The 18,439-nt window shown below is 49.5% G+C and overlaps 1 protein-coding gene across 1 annotated transcript in view; it reads right to left on the minus strand.

Moving 5' to 3' along the window:
• Positions 1–303: 303 nt before the first annotated feature.
• Positions 304–18,439, minus strand: part of HSPA4 (heat shock protein family A (Hsp70) member 4) — a 711,161-nt gene continuing 693,025 nt past the window's right edge. The window contains exon 19 of the mRNA XM_069652484.1: positions 304–2,553. Within this exon, the coding sequence (XP_069508585.1) occupies positions 2,338–2,553 (216 nt within the window). The 3' untranslated portion in view covers positions 304–2,337. The remainder of the gene's footprint in view (positions 2,554–18,439) is intronic.

Here is an 18,439-nt window from a genome sequence, read left to right on the forward strand (position 1 = left end):
ACTAACAGGCTAAATGTTACATAAATGGGTAATGAGGGTAGTGTGACGTGCTTCTCTAGCAGGGAAGGAATGACAAACTGAAGTGTGGTACGGCCTATAAGTGGAGTTTCATAAAGAGCAAAAAGATTTGATGAATAGGTTGGCAAACTCCAGACACCATATAAATATTCTTGACTAGATCATAACATTTTAATAGGTGACCCTTCCGAGATTTTCCATCTTTCCCTTCCCAACCATTTCAATTTCCTAGACCAAACATTTACTCGAGGATAGGATGCTGCTTTCATCGAGAGACAACACAAATTGCAACCCAGTGCATTTATTTCAGATCCTTTCTGTACGGATAGTCTGTTTTAAAAAGACAAAGAAAATCATATTGCCTGGTTTGCAGTACATCAATTGCAGCTAGATGAGTTATTGTGCACATATGCTTAGAAAAACTGAACCTTCTAGCAAAGAAAGGATGGAACCACTTCTAAAACTGAGCCTCCGCAGTAGCTTGGGCAATCAACCCAGATTACACTTGTTTTTACATATCAATCTTTCAGAAAAGGGCAACAATATGATATTTCATGCAAAGCATAGGAGCTCAGTTTGTATCACAGCCCAACAAATCTTTCCAGGGCCTTCTATTCAAAACGTGCCACCATCTTGTCTTCAAAGCCATTCCCAAATGCACTGAAGCCATGGTCTTCATAAAGATTACAAATGTATTTCAGCACACATCTCAACTTTAAACGAATAGGAATGATCTCAACAATGAAATGTCACAATTTTATTGGCAAAGCTGTGGCCAAACACTAGGACAAAACTGGTCACATTGCCGTCTGTGCAGTTTCAACAAGTGGTTTAGAAAAAAGCAATATTGCCTCCTCAGCGATATATAGATGGAAATGTCAGTACATTGAAGGTTCCATCACTTATAATTGCCTATAGTTGATTTTGTTTGTCCATAATTTGACAAAGTACTTCCCATGGAGCCAACAGAAGGCCACACAGAGTTGAGGATGGTCTAATGAAACTGTTCAAACAGATTAGGCGGACCCACATTACAGGCAAAGTGGCAATGCAGTGTTTTTACTAGCAGCATAAAGAGTGCAATATGAAGAGACCATAAGTCAACGGCAAGCAAATGAACAAAGTTTCAACTGGAAGAACTCAATTTTCTGCATCACGAGCCAGTCTCTCACTTAGACAATAGCGAGTTACAAGAAGCTGGCTGACGTGCTCAGGTCTATCAATCCGAGAAATAGCTTGAGGAAAGATTTGACAGAAGCAGACACCAGGCAACCTCTGTAAAACTGAAAAGGAGGCTAGACTGAAACTTTAAGGGTGGGGGGACAGGTTCTTAAAATCTGAGCTTCTCAGTTTAGCAAATGGCTTTAAAGTAATCAAATTATACTAGACAATGTACAGTACAAGTATTTCAAACTGCTAATAAATATACAGTTGACATACCACATGGAAGGAATCATGTGAAGTCAAAAACAAACATGAATAAGGGCATCTAGAAGTATGCATATTGGCTTGCAATTAGGCTATAGAGGAGTAACTGCTGTACTGAAGGACAACAGGAAATTGATAACAGGCATTAAGGATCTTAAACACTGGCATGCCTATATACTTGCTTCCTGGAGCACCATCTCCAGTTCAGATCTCCATTCCCAAACAGTAATTTTAACCACCAAGCTGCCATGCTAGCCCAATGCTGGAAAGACATACAATACACTGCATAGCAGAAGCCAATCGAGCAGATGGGCATATGGGAGGAGTGGGACTCGGAAAAGCTTCAAAGAGCAATCATAGCTGAGAAGATTTCCACTAATACAAACATGAAACTGAAAACTTGCGCTCCGCTGCTGTAAACGGGCATGGTTAAAAGCCTTTAAATACACTTTCTTTTTAAATAAAAAAAAGCTACAAAAGTCACCTCTACCCTTTTGTCTAAAGTTAGAAACAGAAGCATACAGTTACATCAGCCAGCTGCGCAGTCTTAGCTACTATTGGTTATCAAAACAAGGACTTAAAAAGGAAACCATGGGGGTAGTAGGGGACTAAAACACAGACAGGGCATGGTGTTATCTTGAATGCAATACATTCTGTTCGAATTGCCACTAGAATCCAAGAACATGGTGGAAAAAAAATACAACTTACTTGATTGAGTAATCATTTCAAAGTAAAAATGCTCCGTATTTTAACCAAAAGGTAGGGGAAGGGAGAGAACCTAGAGAAAACTAAAAAAATCTCTGCAGTTTTCACTTCCGCTGATCTGTACTCAGAACCATACAAAGTTAACAACTTAAAGCTTTATTACAGTTTTTCATAGAAAGCTGGAATTCAATCAATATCCATGTCGGGAAGTTTCTTGTCTGTCTCGGTAGCTGTCTGAGCTGTTGTGCTGCCATTCTGTTCTGCTGGCGGGTGTCCCTGCTTCGCAACATCCCCTTCACCGTCAACTGGTCCGTTTTGTTCAGCTGCCTGTTGCTCCTCTTTTGGCGGTTCGACTTTAGGTTTTGCTTTTGTAACAACTGGGTTGCAAGTACTGGTCAATTCCTAAAAAGAAAAAAAATTACGATGTCATTACACAGGTTTTTTGAATGTCATCCTAAGTGAAGTATGCCAACAACCAATAAATGTCAGCAAATGAAAACTGGTGCAAACTAACTTTACCACTTATGTCTTGGGTTCCACATATACATGTTTCATCAATGGAACCTAGCATGAAAATTACTTGCCTACATTTCTCTGATCTGAGAGCTAGAACTAGTTACTTTCCTTCAGTTATGTACTGATAGATTAGTCCCTTCATCATATTACTTATTCCCCAGCTGAACGTTGGAAATCTTCAGCCACAATTGTCTTTGATGGTTCCATCTGCTTAGATTCACATGCTTTGCTTGCATAGGCCGACATCTAGTGGTTAGTGCTGAGTATTACATTTTTTCTTTTCGAAGTAAAAATAAATAGGACGTTGATATCCCGTAACACTATCCCTACTATGACGTGTACAGTACCCATGATTACGGGTCTAGGTCCTCAGATTGCCATTTGTCTTGTCCAGAGGATGCATGAAGTCTGTAGTGGACTGGGAGTGTGACAACCAAGATATAGAAAATCAACTATGATTAAAACCCATGCAACATGTTTGTGATACCTTCAACTGCCAGTGCGAGAGCATGTGAATCTAAGCAGATACAAGCACAAGAAAGAATATTATTGGAATGTAATGTTTGTCTTTTAAGGCTTGTGGATCTGCTTAGGGTACTGCTTGCTAGTCTACGCAGAGCATGTGATTCTAAGGAGGCTGGTTGACTGAACAAACAAACCAATGTTTGATCACTGCTTGTCCCACCTGTGAATCAATTCTGGCTTGTGCCTCAACACAATAATGCTTTCGTGAAAGTATAACTAAAGTAGGCGCTTTACAGATCGCTTCCAATGGTCCATTTCCAATGAAATCCAAGGTAGCGCCAGTGCTACGTGTAAAGGGAAGTATTTTGTTTGATGGGCTGTAACACTGTTGGATACGTCAAACAATTCACCTGGCAATGGTAGCCTTTGACAAAGAGCCCCCTTATCGATTGGCTGCCAAAGAAAAACAATTGATCTGGCTTCCTCAATGATTTTATTATGGTAGTACATGCCTGCACTACATACATCTAGTGTGTGGAGAGCCCTTTCTCCTGAATGTTGAGGGTTTTTAAAGAAAGCCGGTAATTCAACTGAATGGTTTAAAACAACATTTGGAAATGCATTTAAGAGAAAAACAGGGGGGCGGGCAGTGGATCAAGACTACCTGGTTTTGGTTACGGACAACGCTTGGATCTCTCATCTTCGATAGATATGTACCCTGCTAATAGCATATCTGATGATTGTATCAGCTTAGATTCACATGATGTGCATATAATGTGACATGTAGTGGAAATCTCAGAGTATTGCATCTTTCTTCCGAAGATCGAAAGGGGACGTCGACATGGGCATGACTAACACTATCCCTAACTTGACATGTAGTGTACCCAAAATCCCTCACGCGTCGAGGTAATTCTGGTTGTGTTCATTCTGCTGTGAGGGAGCCTTATAGTCCGCGTGAGCCAGTACAGAAGAGAAGGTTTAAGAGGTCTATGTTCCCGTTAGGGAGAATTCTTAAATATGTGTTAATTCCCTCCACCTTAGAGACCCCAGCAACTTTGCTGGATTTTGAGGACTAGATTCTTTTAACGAGAGCAAGACCCTTTCCCCCACTCTCTCATGTATTTTAATGTGAATTTTACCTTTGTTTCTTTTGGCTATGGAGTCTAACCAACTCCGTAGGCATAATCTTTTACAAGTGTGCCACAAAGCACCTTCAGTGCAGTGGCACAGGGAATTCTCAGATTTCCTAAGGTGTAAATACCTTCACTGGGATCAACAACTGTTTCCCAGAGCGGTAAAGTGAAATTAACTTTACTTAGTATTGTACTTGCTAGATCCAGCACACCCTATTTTACAATAGAGTGCTGGAGGGGTTACTTTGTATCCCCTGTATCCAAATGCTCGGGTAAACATTTTTAGGTTACCCTTTCCTCAATTGACTGGCTGCTGGCAGTGGTTTTGTTCTACCTTGGTTTTCATTTACCGCAACCATTCGCAGCTCCGGTAAAGTAACCGCGGGAGCCATCTTTTTTAAAATGGCATACAGCCATCTTTGCTAAAATGGTGGCTGGTCTCTTTTCGCCAGGTCTTTGTAGAAAGGTCCTTCAAGAGTTTCACTGCGCGCCAAACCAGGGTTTGTCTTTTTTCATTCGCCTTTGGCAGGGTGTTTAAGAGAAAGCCGCCTCTGGCGCCCAAGTGTATGGGGCAGGCAGAAAGTGAGGGAGGTGCCCGAAACTCCCTGTGCTGAAGTCTCCTAGGAGACCCAAATGCACTGTGGTGATTGGCTGGCTATCTGGCAAGGACAGCCACCCTGCTGGGGGAGTGACAGCTAGGTTGGAATGAATAGGAGAGAACTGAATAAAAGGAAAGTCTTTTGGCTTGGAAGGCAGAGTCTACCACTGGATGAAGGAACCAAAGAAGAGCTTTAAGAGGACGCCTGCTGTAACTCCTGGACCGTTGGTTTGCCCGGTGAAGCCCTGCTGCAGTGACTAATTGCCAAGTTCACATCGACAGAAGCCCCTGCAAGGATGAATTCTCCCTTTCAGTTGGTGGGACCAATCAACTCCAAAGTAAGCCGCCTGGACACACCTCTCGGAGCTGGTTGAATTTCCTCAGAGTTGCTGCAGGAACCGTATAGCCAGGGAGAGGGACACAAGATTGTGTGTGTTGCTTTTAAGCTGGCCTAAAGCTGTTGGAAGATCCTCCGGACTCCCAAGGAGCAGGACTGACCAAGCCTGACGCCCCCCACCCCCCCCGGTCGAGTACGGGGCCCCAGATGTAAGAAAGGTCCACCTTGATAGCCAGGAACCGCGCCTATTGCTATTTGCTGTACCGCAAGGAGCTGAAACGCAAAAACAGACACTGAAAGTGAAGTTTGCTGGTTGCCAGTTTTGACAGTCCCAGTGCAGGAGTTCCCCGATGTTCTCCCTCTTGTCCCCACGACTGAGGCTCAGCAACAGTGAGACCTGCAGAACTGCCCAGGAACAGAAGTCATCAGCTGCCTCCTTTCTTCTTTACCAAGGTACTGTAAAACAAGTCTAAGAGAACTTACCTCTTACTGTAGAAGTGCTTGTAACTTCTGCAACTCGCAAGCCTAATCAGCGTGTGGCCCTACATTTGATTCTATTTTTTTTTTAAATCAAAGACTATGAACTTGTGCAAAGACTTACATTTTACTTACCTGAAGTGCTGTATCCTATACAAAGGCTTTGGCCAATTGACTTTGGCTTAGCCTATTGAATTGAATGACTTCTAGTGCCACCTGAAAGTATTTTGCCCTGCTTATGAATATTTGTAATTTCTTATTTCTTGTGGTCTAATAACCTTTGCCTTTTACCAACTTTTTACGAGTGTTCTGAATGCCAACAGTAAGGTATTAGTGTCCACAGCACCCTTGTTACTGTAGACACCTCTGAGTGTAGGTTGGGCCTGGGGGCCATCCCAAAAGGGCCTTATCTGATTCATAAACTCAGTGCACAGTCTTGAAGAATATTTGTGTGTTACGAGTATACTGCTCCCATCTAAAGAAGGCTTGATAACTGACTGAAATTAATTGTTTATGCAAGAAACCTTGAGTGTAAGAGTTTATTTGAATACCCGTAACTGAATCTTGTAGCTCCACTACAGCTTATATTTTCCCTCTTGAGATAAGCCTGGCTGCTCATCACGCTACCAAAACTGTGTAGTACAAGCTTATACCAAATGTTGGGTTGCCTATAGCTGTAGTCATAGTTGCTTGTAGTGTTCCCAGAGGGTTCTAAATTCAAACTTTGCCTAACAGTTCCTTCTACTCAATCACCAGAAATGCTATTACGGTGAGTAATGCAGGTCTTCCGATACTTGTGAATCTGCTTAGAATCACATGCTGTGCATACACTAGCAAGCTGTACCCAGAGACGGTGGTGGGATGTGTGAAGGAACAGTAGCAAAGATATCTTCGCGCCGCTTGTCCCACGTGAGAATCAGACCTTGAGTGCATCTAGCCAGTAGTGTTGTGTAAAGGTGTGTACAGAACTCCAGGTGAATGTAACCATGTGATGCAGTTTACGATCCACTTGGAGATAGCTGATTTAGAGACATGGTCCCCTTCTCTACCAGCTACCGCTGAAACGAAGAACTGGTTTATTTTTCTTAGTGGCTTTGTCGTTTCCAGACAGTAGATAACCGCTCTCCTTACATCCAGTCTGTGGAGGCTTCTTTCTGCCACGTTAGTCGGGTTCTTGAAAAAGGTGGGTTGTTCTATGGACAGGTTTAAATGGAACTTTGAGATAAATTTAGGCGCAAAGCGAGGGTGTGTGCGCAAAACCACCTTATCTTTGTGAATCATGACAAATGGGTCCTGTACTGGAAGGGCCTGCTGTTCAACTCTCCTTATAGAGGTGATCGCCACCAGGATGGTGTTTTGTAGGCGAGTGCTTTAAGGCTAGCCTCGTGCATTGGTTCAAAGGGAGGCCCCAGTAGTCTGGCAAGAACATTCAGGTGCCACCCAGGTGCTGGGTTGGAAATAGAGGGACAAGGTCTCTATACCCCTTCCATAAAAGGCTTTAATTACAGGAATTGTACACCATGAAACCTTGTTCTGGAACGTGGTGTACGCCAAAAGAGTGGCTAAGTGGACCTTTAGAAAATTGAAAACCAGACCTGAAACCAACAGGTGGGTTAGGTACGGAACAAGTTACTTACCTGTTCTCCAGCATGGGTCTGGCATGGATTCACATGCTCATGAATATTCCCCGTCAGGCTGGGAATACTCGGTAAAGAAAAAAAAATCAGTTTCGTTTCTGATCTGTCTTTCTTAGTAGTAACCAATCACTGGTCTCTGGGTCATACTGCCCCCAGCCAATGACTGACCTCTCCCTAAGCCCCTCCCCTGGCAGCCATCCTCAGATCTGGTAGCACGTAAAGTGGCAGTAGGACCAAGTGAAGAGCCGTAGAGGGGAAGGAGGGAGGGTTCGCATGTGAATCCATGCCAGACCCATGCTGTAGAACAGTTACAGGTAAGTAACTTGTTCCCAGCATGGGGTCTGGCATGGATGCACATGCTCATGAATATAAGAATACATCGCTTTAGACACATGCAGAAACAACGGGAGGTGGAAAAAAGGCTCAACATTAAGCATTACATCAAAACTCAACATTAAGCAGTTCTTACCTCCTCACCAGGCTCACCATAGGTGAGCAAGTTGCGCAGCACCGCCTGGCCGACCCTGGACTCCTCCCTGGAATACCGGTCGGCGGAGTAGAATCTCGTGAAGGTGTGCGTCGACCTCCATGTAGCAGCCCTGCAGATGTCCAGCAGGGGCACACCAGACAAGAATGCTGTGGTAGCAGCGATAGCTCTGGTCGAATGGGCTCTCGGACGGCCAGGCAGCGGTCGGTTTGCCAACCGATGAGTGTGTGATGCAGCCGGAGAGCCATCTGGAAATGGAAGCCTCCGAGAGAGCCTTCCCTTGGTTCACAGGTCCAAATGTCACAAAAAGCTGTGATGTCTTCCGAAAACTTTGTGCGGTCCACGTAGAACTTCAGCGCTCTAGCCACATCCAGCGACTGCAAAGTCCTCTCGGCCGGTGACGAAGGCGACGGGAAGAAAACAGGTAACACCAGGGCTTGTTGAGGTGGAAATAAGACAGCACCTTGGGGATAAAAGAGGGGTGCGCCCTCAGCACGACCCTCGTGTCGTGAAAAGTCAAGTATGGAGGCTTGCAGGATAGGGCCTGAATCTCTCCCACTTGCCGTGCGGAGGTGATGGCCACAAGAAACGCAGTCTTCCACGACAGGAATTTCAACGGTGCTGAATGCAGGGGCTCGAATGGCACCCCCATGAGCCTGGTCAGCACCACGTTGAGTTCCCCCCGGGGCAGGGGCCTTCACCGGCGGGAACGATCGGAACAGTCCCTTCATAAATTCCTTCACCAGGCGATAGGACCACAAGGACGCCCGTTCTGTGGTTCTGGTGTATCGGGAGATCGCAGCCAGATACATCTTGATGGAGGCGTGAGCCAGTCCAGCCTTGGCCAGCGACAGTAGGTACGGCAGCACTTGAGGGGCCGTAATCCGTAGCGGGTTAATCTTCTGTGCACGGCACCAGACAGAGAACCTCTTCCACTTATGTCCGTAGCACTTGAGAGTTGAGGACGCACTGGCTTTTGCAAGGACCTCTCTGCAGTCAGCCGGGATATCGTACCCTCCAAACTGTAGTGCTGCAGGAGCCAGGCCTGCAAGTTCAGCGACTCTGGGTCGTGATGAAGTATGGCGCCTCCTTCTCTGGAGAGAAGATCCGCATCTATCGGCAGCTTGACTGGTGGGGATGCTGACAAGTCCAGAAGGTCCGGGAACCAGATCTGCCTCGGCCACGCCGGTGCGACTAGGATCATTCTGCACCAGGACCTCTTGAGCTGGTTGACGAGTCGGAGCAGAAACGGCAACGGAGGGAACGCATATAGGAACAGGCCGTCCCAGGGGAACGAGAAAGCATCACCCATGCTCCTCGACTGGGGAAACCTGCTGGCGAACCTCTGGCCCTTGGAGTTTGTCGCCGTCGCGAACAGGTCGATCTGCGGTTTTCCCCCCCATCGTCAGAAGAGTCGATCCACTTGACCCTGACGTAGCTCCCACTTGTGGCACGAGCGCAGCTCCCTGCTGAGTGAGTTGGCAATGGTGTTCTTTATCCCTGCCAGATGAAAAGGCACCAGAAACATCCCTTGGGCGACGGCCCAATGCCACAGATCCTGGGCTTCCTTGGAGAGGGCTGGGGATCTGGTTCCTCCCTGCTTCCGGATGTAGAAAATCGGGGTGGTGTTGTCGGTGAAGATTCTCACCACTTTGCCCTTGAGGAACGGAAGAAAAGACCGGAGGGCCCAGAACACTGCACGGAGTTTTAGGATGTTGATTTGGAACGTCTTCTCCTCCGGGAGCCAAAGGCTTCTCGCATGAAGTTCTCCGGTGTGCGGTCCCCACCCTTCCAGCGAGGCATCCGTCGTCACCGTTATCGATTGGGATGGGGTCTGAAAGTCTGTGCATGCCGTCAGATGAGCGCGGGTGCCCCAGCACCGGATCGCTCGTCGCTTGGATCCAGTGGTAGTTGAGGAACTCTTGCAGAGGGCGCATCCGAAGCCTGCACAGGCGCACAAGATATATGCAGGACGACATCATCCCGAGGAGGGACTTGATGGACCTCACCCTGGCCACGTCCGTGGCCAACAGACGCTGCACCTCGCCCAGGATGGCCTTAGTCTCCCCCCACCACCCCGACGGCGAGCCAGACGCGCCACTGTGTCGAGCTTGGCTCCCAGAAACAGTGCGACTTGCGATGGGACCTGGTGGGATTTGGGAAAGTTGATGGAGAATCCCAGGTCTGTGAGCAGCTGGACGGTCTTTGCTGTGTGATCCACGGCAAGCTCCCTTGTCCTTGCCCGGATTAGCCATTCGTCCAGGTAGGGGTAAACGTGGATCCCCTGCAGACGCAGCCGCGTCGCCACTGGTGCCGGGCACTTGGTGAAAACCCTGGGTGCCGACTTTAATCCGAACGGTAGGGCCTTGAATTGGTAGTGGCGTCCCTGAACCACGAACCTGAGGAACTTCCTGTGCCTTTTTAGAATAGGGATGTGGAAGTAAGCATCCTCCAGGTCCAAAGACGATAGGAAGTTGCCTTCCTCCAGCTGTCCCAGCACGTGCTGGAGGGTGACCATCCTGAATTTCTGCACCTTGATGTACTTGTTTAAGCGACGCAGGTCCAGGATGGGGCGCCACCCGCCTGTCTTCTTCTTGACGAGGAAGTACCTGGAGTACACTCCAGAGCCCTGGAGGCCTCTGGGGACGAGCTTGATGGCACCTTTCTTGAGCATCGCCTTTACCTCCAACAGTAGTTGAGGGACGTGATTCTCCTTCCTGGCCACGGGAGGAATGCGAGGGCACTTCTTTTGGGATTCCAGTGAGTGCCCGTTGGCCAGGGTGTCCAACACCCAACGATCGGTGGAGATGGGACTCCCATACGCTGACGAACTTCGTCAGCCGGCCTCCCACTGGGGTGCTTTGGTGGGGGCCCGACAACCCGGCTGGGTCAGTCTTGCTTGGAGGCGGCCTTGCCCCTTGCTTGCCGCAACCTCTCTAGGCCTCCTGGGAAGAGGTGCGGGCCGCCTGGCGGTAAGTGGAGGAGCCACCGCTGGATCCTTTGGTGGCACCCTGTCTGCCTCCGGAGCTCCGAAAGGGCCGTCGCTGTTTAAGCACCCCCAGGGCCCGGGCCGTCTCCGAGTCGGTCTTGATGGCCTGTAGGGAGTCATCCACCGCCTTACCAAAAAGGATGTTGCCGTCGAACGGCATGTCTAACACCCTGGTCTGGACGTCCTGGCGAAAGTCTGTCGCCTTGAGCCATCCTCGTCGTCGGAGGCAAACTCTGTTGCCCAGTTGCCGAAATCCGGTATCAGCAATGTCCGTTGCCACCGTTATGGCGTGATCCGACGTCACCTCGCCTTACTACAGAATTTCTAGGGCCTCCGCTCTTTTGTCATCAGGCAGGAAGTCTAGCAGGGGAGCTATCTTGAACCAGAGCTCCCTGTCGTAGCGGGCCATGATAGCTAAGGCATTGGCCGCCTTAATCGTCGTTGCCGCCGACGAGATGACTCGTTGTCCCATAGAGTCCAACTTCTTGCCCTCGCTGTCCGGCAGGGAAGTGGAAGTTGAAGCCGCCGCACCCGCTGCCTTCTTAGCCGCTGCTGAGACGACAGAGTCCGGCATGGGCTGGACCCCGAGGCACAAGGGGGCGGCATAGGGGACTCTGTACTTCTTCTTGTACCGGTCCCTCTTGGCTGGTGTCGTGGAAGGGTTCTTGAGGACAGCAAGTCCCTCCTCCCAGATGTCGTCGAGTAAAGGCACTGCGAGGACTGTCTTCCTCTTGGCCTCTCGTTGTTGGTACAGAAACCCCTCCTTTTTATGTTCTTCAGGGCAGAGCTGGAAGAGCTTGGATGCCCTGGTTATCATGGCGTGGAAAGAGCCAATTTCGTCGGCTGGAGATGCCCGCGGGGGGAGGCGCGGGGGGTGGGGGTGTGTGCGCTGACGACGGGATGTCTGCTGTGTCATCGCCACCTTCATCGTCCGTCCCAGTCACTGTATCCTCTCTAGGGTCCGGCGAGGGGGATGAGGGGTCCATCGGTCTCGCAGGCACGAAGGGCGGAGCGGGGTGGACTCTCCTTTTGTTCGGAGGGCATCCCGACAGGCCTGGTTCTGGATCCTCCTTCGGGGTCCGTGGTAATCTCGTCCTTATCTCGGTGCAGAAGGATTGGATTGCCAACAAAATGGCTGCCGAGCTATCCTGGGGCTCAGGCAATGGCTGCGACGGACGGGATGGCACCACTGGGCCCTGTTCGTCGTTGCTATCTTCGATCACGTCAGCAGGGACCGCCCCCTGGGATCGAACCTTCTCGAACCTCTCGTTGAGGCCTAAGGACCTCTCGTTGAGGCCCTTCGCGGTTTCCACCAGTTCCTCCTCAGAGGCTGATTCCGAGTCTGTAATGCCCACCCCCCCCTCTTTCAGCCGGGGGCTTCACGGGGGTCTTAGCGATGGGCTGGAAAGTGGAATCCCTCCGCGGTGGCAGGAATACTCTGGGCCCGGCGGGCGTTTCCACAGGCGTAGTCTCAGCCGGCTTCGCCAGGGTCGCAGCGACCACTTCGGTAGAGGCCTTTACCGGGGGGATCAAAGCCCTCACCACCTTAGGTGCGTCCTCGGCCTTTGCCTTGGGGGGAGGGGAGGAAAGGGGGGGGGGGTTTGGGAGGGTCAGCACCTCGCTCCCCCTTCGAGATCGACCGGGTCCGCTCCAGCGGCCTACCCGGGTTCTCGGACCTCCTCTTCCCCGAACCAGAGCGCTGGCTCGTGGTCGAACGTGCCGGGAAGTAGCGCCCTGCTTGGCAACCGTAGAGCCCGACCTTTTGGCGCTCCCGGTGCCCGCGGACTCGCAGTGCTTGGCCTTCTGTGCCCTCACAGGACTTAGAAGCCCGCTCAGACTTTATCGCCTTCTCACCTGCTGTGCCCTTCTCCAGCCAGGCGGCGAGGTGGGAACGACCATCTTGTTTGGTCCGTTCCGAAAGGTTCATGTAGAACACAGTCTTTCTCCATGTGCGTCTTGTCCTCATGAAGGCAGTAGAGACATTGCGAATACCCGTCCTCCTTGAAAACGTTCTGTAATCCGCATCCAGGGCAGCACCTGAACAGCTTGGATCCGGGCGTCGAGCTTCCCTTGTCCTGGTGCCATGTCCATTGAGGTCGGCCGCAGATCTTCCGGAATCCTCCAAGTAGTATAAACTCAACGAAAACTTCACCCTTGAGGGGCATAGAAGAATTCCGAAACAGGTCCCCGTTAAACGGGGAAGTAGAAACGGTGGAGCTTGAGGCTCGATTAAACCAAAAAATTGAGAAAATCCCCTGAAAAAACGTGAAAATGCAGTAAAAAACTCGAAAGCTAAACACAAGGACTCCCAACACTTGAGCGGGTGGTAAAAATCTGAGGATGGCTGCCAGAGGAGGGGCTTAGGGAGAGGGCAGTCATTGGCTGGGGGCAGTATGACCCAGAGATCAGTGATTGGTTACTACTAAGAAAGACAGATCAGAAACAAAACTGACACTGATTTTTTCTTTACCGAGGATTCCCAGCCTGACGACTGGGAATATTCATGAGCATGTGAATCCATGCCAGACCCCATGCTGGAGAACAACAAGTTACTTCTTACCTTGTAACGTTCTTTCGACGGGATGTTCCTCCGACGTATTCCTCATCTTTGATATCTCCTTCCAGCTGTGCTGGCCTCGGAAAATTTTTCTCTAGAGGGCGCTGCTCGTCGACGTCCACCGAGTCGATGTCCCTCGACAGCCGCCGTATCGACATCATCCTGCCTATAAAGGCCGCGCGCAGCGTCCGTTGCTCAGTTCCGTTTTGTAGCCCACAATAATACTTTCTGGACTAAACTAATCACCCTGAAGCAGCGTAAGCTGCAACAAGGGAAGTAGAACTGCAGGGATGGATGGGAGGGTCGATGAGGAATACGTCAGAGGAACATCCCGTCGAAAGAACGTTACAAGGTAAGAAGTAACTTGTTCTTCGAAGGGATTGTGTCCTCCGACGTATTCCTCATCTTAGATAGGCTCCCATAGCAGTATTCTATTATTGGAGGAGTACTGACTTCACGCTGTCTTCTATTGATGAATAGAATGCAGTACAGCCCTTCCAAACCTAGTCTCTTGACTGGAGGAGGAATCCAAATTGTAAAATCGTATAAAGGTATGGACAGACGACCATGTAGCGGCCGCACAGATGTCTTTGACCGGCACACCTCTTTTGAGGGCTGATGAAGCTGCAATACCTCTGGTCGAATGAGCCCTAAGGTTTTGAGGGGGCTCTTTCCCTGCCAGTTTATAACATTCCAGAATGGCTAGAATGATCCATCTGGAAATGGTCTGCTTAGTTATTGGTAACCCCAGCTTGTGACCTGTTTAACCTACAAACAGCTGGTCTGCCTGTCTTATCCTGGCTAGTCTACTGATGTAAAAACTTAAAGCCCTTCTAGGGTCTAGCCTGTGTAACCTCTCTTCCTCTTTCCCCGGATGAGGAGGAGGATAGAAAGATGGTAGGGTAATCTTCTGAGTGATATGGAATTCAGAAACCACCTTTGGGAGGAAATTGGGCTTCACTTGCAGGACAACTTTGTCTTTGTGAAATATTGTGTGAGGGGGTTTACAAGAAAGAGCTTGTAATTCGCTCACTCTTCTAGCAGATGTAAGTGCTATTAATAAAACAGTTTTAAGGGTAAGGAATCTTAGCGAACAAGAATGGAGTGGTTCGAAAGGTGTGCCCATCAGGAAAGTTAGTACTAAGTTTAAATCCCATAGGGGAACTTGGAATGGTCTTGGGGGATAAACATTGGTTAGCCCCTTTAGAAACTGTATTACCAAGGGTAACTTGAAATAGGATGGTTCTTACGCAGTGCGCTTAAAGATGGATAGCGCTGCGAGATAGCCTTTAATGGTGCCAACTTGAAGGCCTGAATTCGCCAAATATAGAAGGAAGGACAAAACCATTGGTGTACCACATGAAAAAGGGTCGATATTCTGTTCTCTACACCAGCTGCAAAATCTGTTCCAACGGCAGCGGTATAAAGACTTTGTTGCTGGCCTCCTTGCCGAAAGCAACACCTCCATAACATCATCCGGGAGGTCCCAATCCTTGTACCTCAGCCTTTCAGAAGCCAAGCGTGAAGGTTGAGGGTTTTGATGTCTGGATGGAGAACCCGACCTCCCTTCTGTGAGAGCAGATTCTCTCTGAGTGGAAGTCGAATTGGAGGGCAGATGGACAAGTCTAGAAGGTCCGGGTACCACGTTCTCCTGGCCCAGTCCGGGGCAATTAGGATCATGGTTTTCCGGAATCTTCTCAACCTCCTGATCATTTGAGGAATGACAGGGACTGGTGGAAACGCGTACAGAAGTGGATCCACTTGAGGGGTTCCCCAAAGGGTGAAGATCTGTTGAAGGACTTCCTGAGCTAGTTCCCACTCGTGGGAGACTGTTCTGCCTGCTCAGAGCGTCCGCCGTCAAGTTCTTCTCTCCGGCTAGGTGAACTGCCGATAGAGAGATTCCTTCTTCGATTGCCCAAACCCAGAGCTGCATCGCCTCTCTGTACAGAGGTAGTGATCCTACGCCTCCTCTTTTGTTGAGGTAATGCATGGCCACTGTGTTGTCCGTAATTATCAGGACGTTTTTCCACTTGTACAGCTGGCAGGAACGCCTTCAGCGCAAGTCTGAAGGCTCTCAGCTCTAACAGGTTGATATGTAGTCTGGACTCCGATGGAGACCAACGACCGCTGATGGTCAAGTCGTTGGCTCCCCACCCCGTGAGTGAGGCATCCGTGACTACTGTTATCTCCGGCCAGGGTTGCCAAAACTGTTCTCCTTTCAGAATGTTCTCCCGACAGGCCCACCACTGAAGGACTCGAGCCACCCTGTCGGGAACCTGAAGAAGATCTGTCATTCTCCCTGAGAATTGTGACCACTGAGTCCTCAGTGCCCACTGGAGGGATCTCATTCTCAGGCGAGCCTCTGGCACTAGGAAAATGCAGGATGCCATGAGGCCTAGCAACCTCAAAAATTCGAAGGCTGGGAGACGTTGGGCATCTTGGAACTTGGTAACCATCTGTAGAATATCTTGAGCCCTCACCTCTGATGGCGAGGCTTTTCCCAGGGAAGTGTCCAGGATCGCTCCTATGAACTGGAGTCTCTGTGATGGTATCATTTGTGACTTCTTTAAATTGAGGGAGAAGCCCAGTTTGTGAAGGGAGTGGCACACGTGATTTAGCTGGATCTGAGCTTGTTCCGAAGAGACAGCCCTGATCAACCAATCGTCCAGGTAGGGGTAGACGTGAATCCCTTCCCTCCTTAGACATGCCGCCACTACCGACATTAACTTGGTGAAGACCCTCGGGGCGGAGGTCAGCCCAAATGGCAGCACTCGAAATTGATAGTGAGAGTTGCCAATTGCGAACCTCAGGTATTTCCTGTGTTTGAGATGGATAGGCACATGGAAATAAGCATCCTGAAGGTCCAGAGATACCAACCAGTCCTGGAACTGAAGGGCCTGGAGGATCTGAGAAAGAGTGACCATTTTGAATTTGTCTTTCCTGAGGAATTTGTTCAATTCTCGCAAGTCCAAGATGGGTCTCAGTCCTCCGTCTTTCTTTGGAATGAGAAAATAAGGGGAGTACCAGCCCTTGTTCCTCTCCGCTACAGGTACCGGTTCTATGGCACCTTTCTCTAGCAGGTCCAAAATTTCCTGCAAGAGGAGCGGATCTGGAGCTTTCTGAGAGCGGATTCCTGGTGGATGACTGAGGTATGCGTAGGAGAGGCAGGCAGTAGCCTTGGGCAACTGTTTCCAATGCCCAAGCATCTGACGTGATAGCCTGCCATTCCGCCAGATGTTGAGTCAACCTGCCTCCTAAAGGTGTCCTGTGAGGGAAGTCCTCAGAGTGGTTTTGGGGCGGCTGATGCGGATGCCGATGGTAAAGAGGCACCTGCTGTTGCTGCGGCTTTTGAATATCTACCCCGTCCACCTCGGGTAGTTCTTCTTTGTCCCCTTTGAGCCGGACGTCCTCTACCTCTTCCGAATGCGGAGTAGAAGCAAAAGGACGTGCCCCTCGCAGAGGTTCCTGTGGGACGAAAAGGTGTCTGACGGATTGCAGCGCCTAGGGATTTTGCTGCTGCTTTTGAAGTTTGCAGTTTCTCTAAACTGTCATCCGCCTTTTTCCCGAACAAAGAAGAGCCATCGAATGGCATGTTGAAGAGCCTGGCTTGCACATCAGGGGCAAAACCAGACTCTCAACCAAGCAAATCTCCTGGTTGTTGTACTTGCCGCCATTGCTCTGCTGATACGGTCAGCCGAATCAAAGCCCGTCTGGAGGGATTCGCACATAGCGTCTTTACCGTCCTGTATGATATTCAGGAACACCTCCCTTTCTTCTCCCTCCGGGATGCGGTCAGCCGCTGTAGAAGCACACTCCCAAAGTGTATGGCTGAATCTAGCAAGGGTGCAAGTAGCATTAATTTTAACGCCATGCTACATGCCGAAAAAACTTTCTTTGCCATAGCATCATATTTTTTATCGTCCCTGTCCTGTGGGACGGTAGGATAAGCCGTCTTGACATCGGTAGAAGATGCTGCCTGTACCACCAGACTTTCTGGGGATGGGTGTTTTGACAAAAACTCCAGGTCTGTAGAGGATACCCTATATTTTGTAGAGTTTTTTATTTACTGCCGGGACGACATCTGGGTGTCCCAGTTCGTCATAATCTTCCTCTGAAGAGCTTTATGAAAAGGCACCACAGGATCCTCCTGTGGGCCTTTGTCAGGAATGTCCGTGAGGTCATCTTGTTGGAAAGATTGTGAAGGTGCAGACCACCCCATAAACTCTGATCCTGGCCATTAAGGCTCTATAGGGGGTTTCAGCATGCTCCCCCGGGTCTGGCTTAGCAAACTCCACCTCAGGGGAAGTGTCTAACCCACTTGCCTCATGTAAGGAATCATGAAGATCCTTTAACCTGCGTTCTTCAGAGGAAAATTCCTCTCTAATTGGGGTTACAGGTCCCTGCAACTCAAATGTGTCTTCCTGTTCAGACAATTCACCCTCTTCCATAATTGAGGACATAGTTCTCAATTGTTCTGAACTCATAAAGGGTGTAAATCCCATTTCCAAGGCAGAAGGTGCCGAACTTGTCATAATCGGCCTTGAAAACGTCCATGTCGTCGAAGGCTTCGAGCGTGGCGTCGAAAACAAAGGCGGAGGCCTCGATGACCTCGACAGAATTGGGATTCTACTCAACAATCTCGAAGCCATCGTCATCGAGGACCTGGGGATAGTCACTGGGTGTGTCGTGACCGTGACTTTTCTTGGTGTCGAAGCTGGCGTCGAGTCGACAGACCCGTGTGTCGAAGGTCCCTTCGACAACGGCGTCAAAGACACCGACCTCGGCGTCGACGGAACCTTCGAGGAAGGTTTGGAGGTCATAGTCCTACTCGAGGGTTCAAGACGCGCTCGAGGTTTCCTTCGCCGGGTACTGCGACTCGCGGCGTTTTTGATCTTCGGGTCTTTCGATCAGAGCATCGCTCTCGGCAGTCTTCGAGGGGGTCGATGCCGCTTTCTCGAAGACGCTCATCATATTTTTGCAGAATTCCTCCCATTCAGCCCGGGAACATGTTTCGTGGGGCAAGGGATTCTCTTTGGTGAAACGGAGAAAGAGGAAGACGGAGAAGGGGATCTTCGACGTCTCCTCTTCGAGT

Source organism: Ambystoma mexicanum, chromosome 3p (assembly GCF_040938575.1).
Source record: "Ambystoma mexicanum isolate Mex_15411 chromosome 3p, UKY_AmexF1_1, whole genome shotgun sequence".
NCBI classification, from domain to species: Eukaryota; Metazoa; Chordata; class Amphibia; order Caudata; family Ambystomatidae; genus Ambystoma; species Ambystoma mexicanum.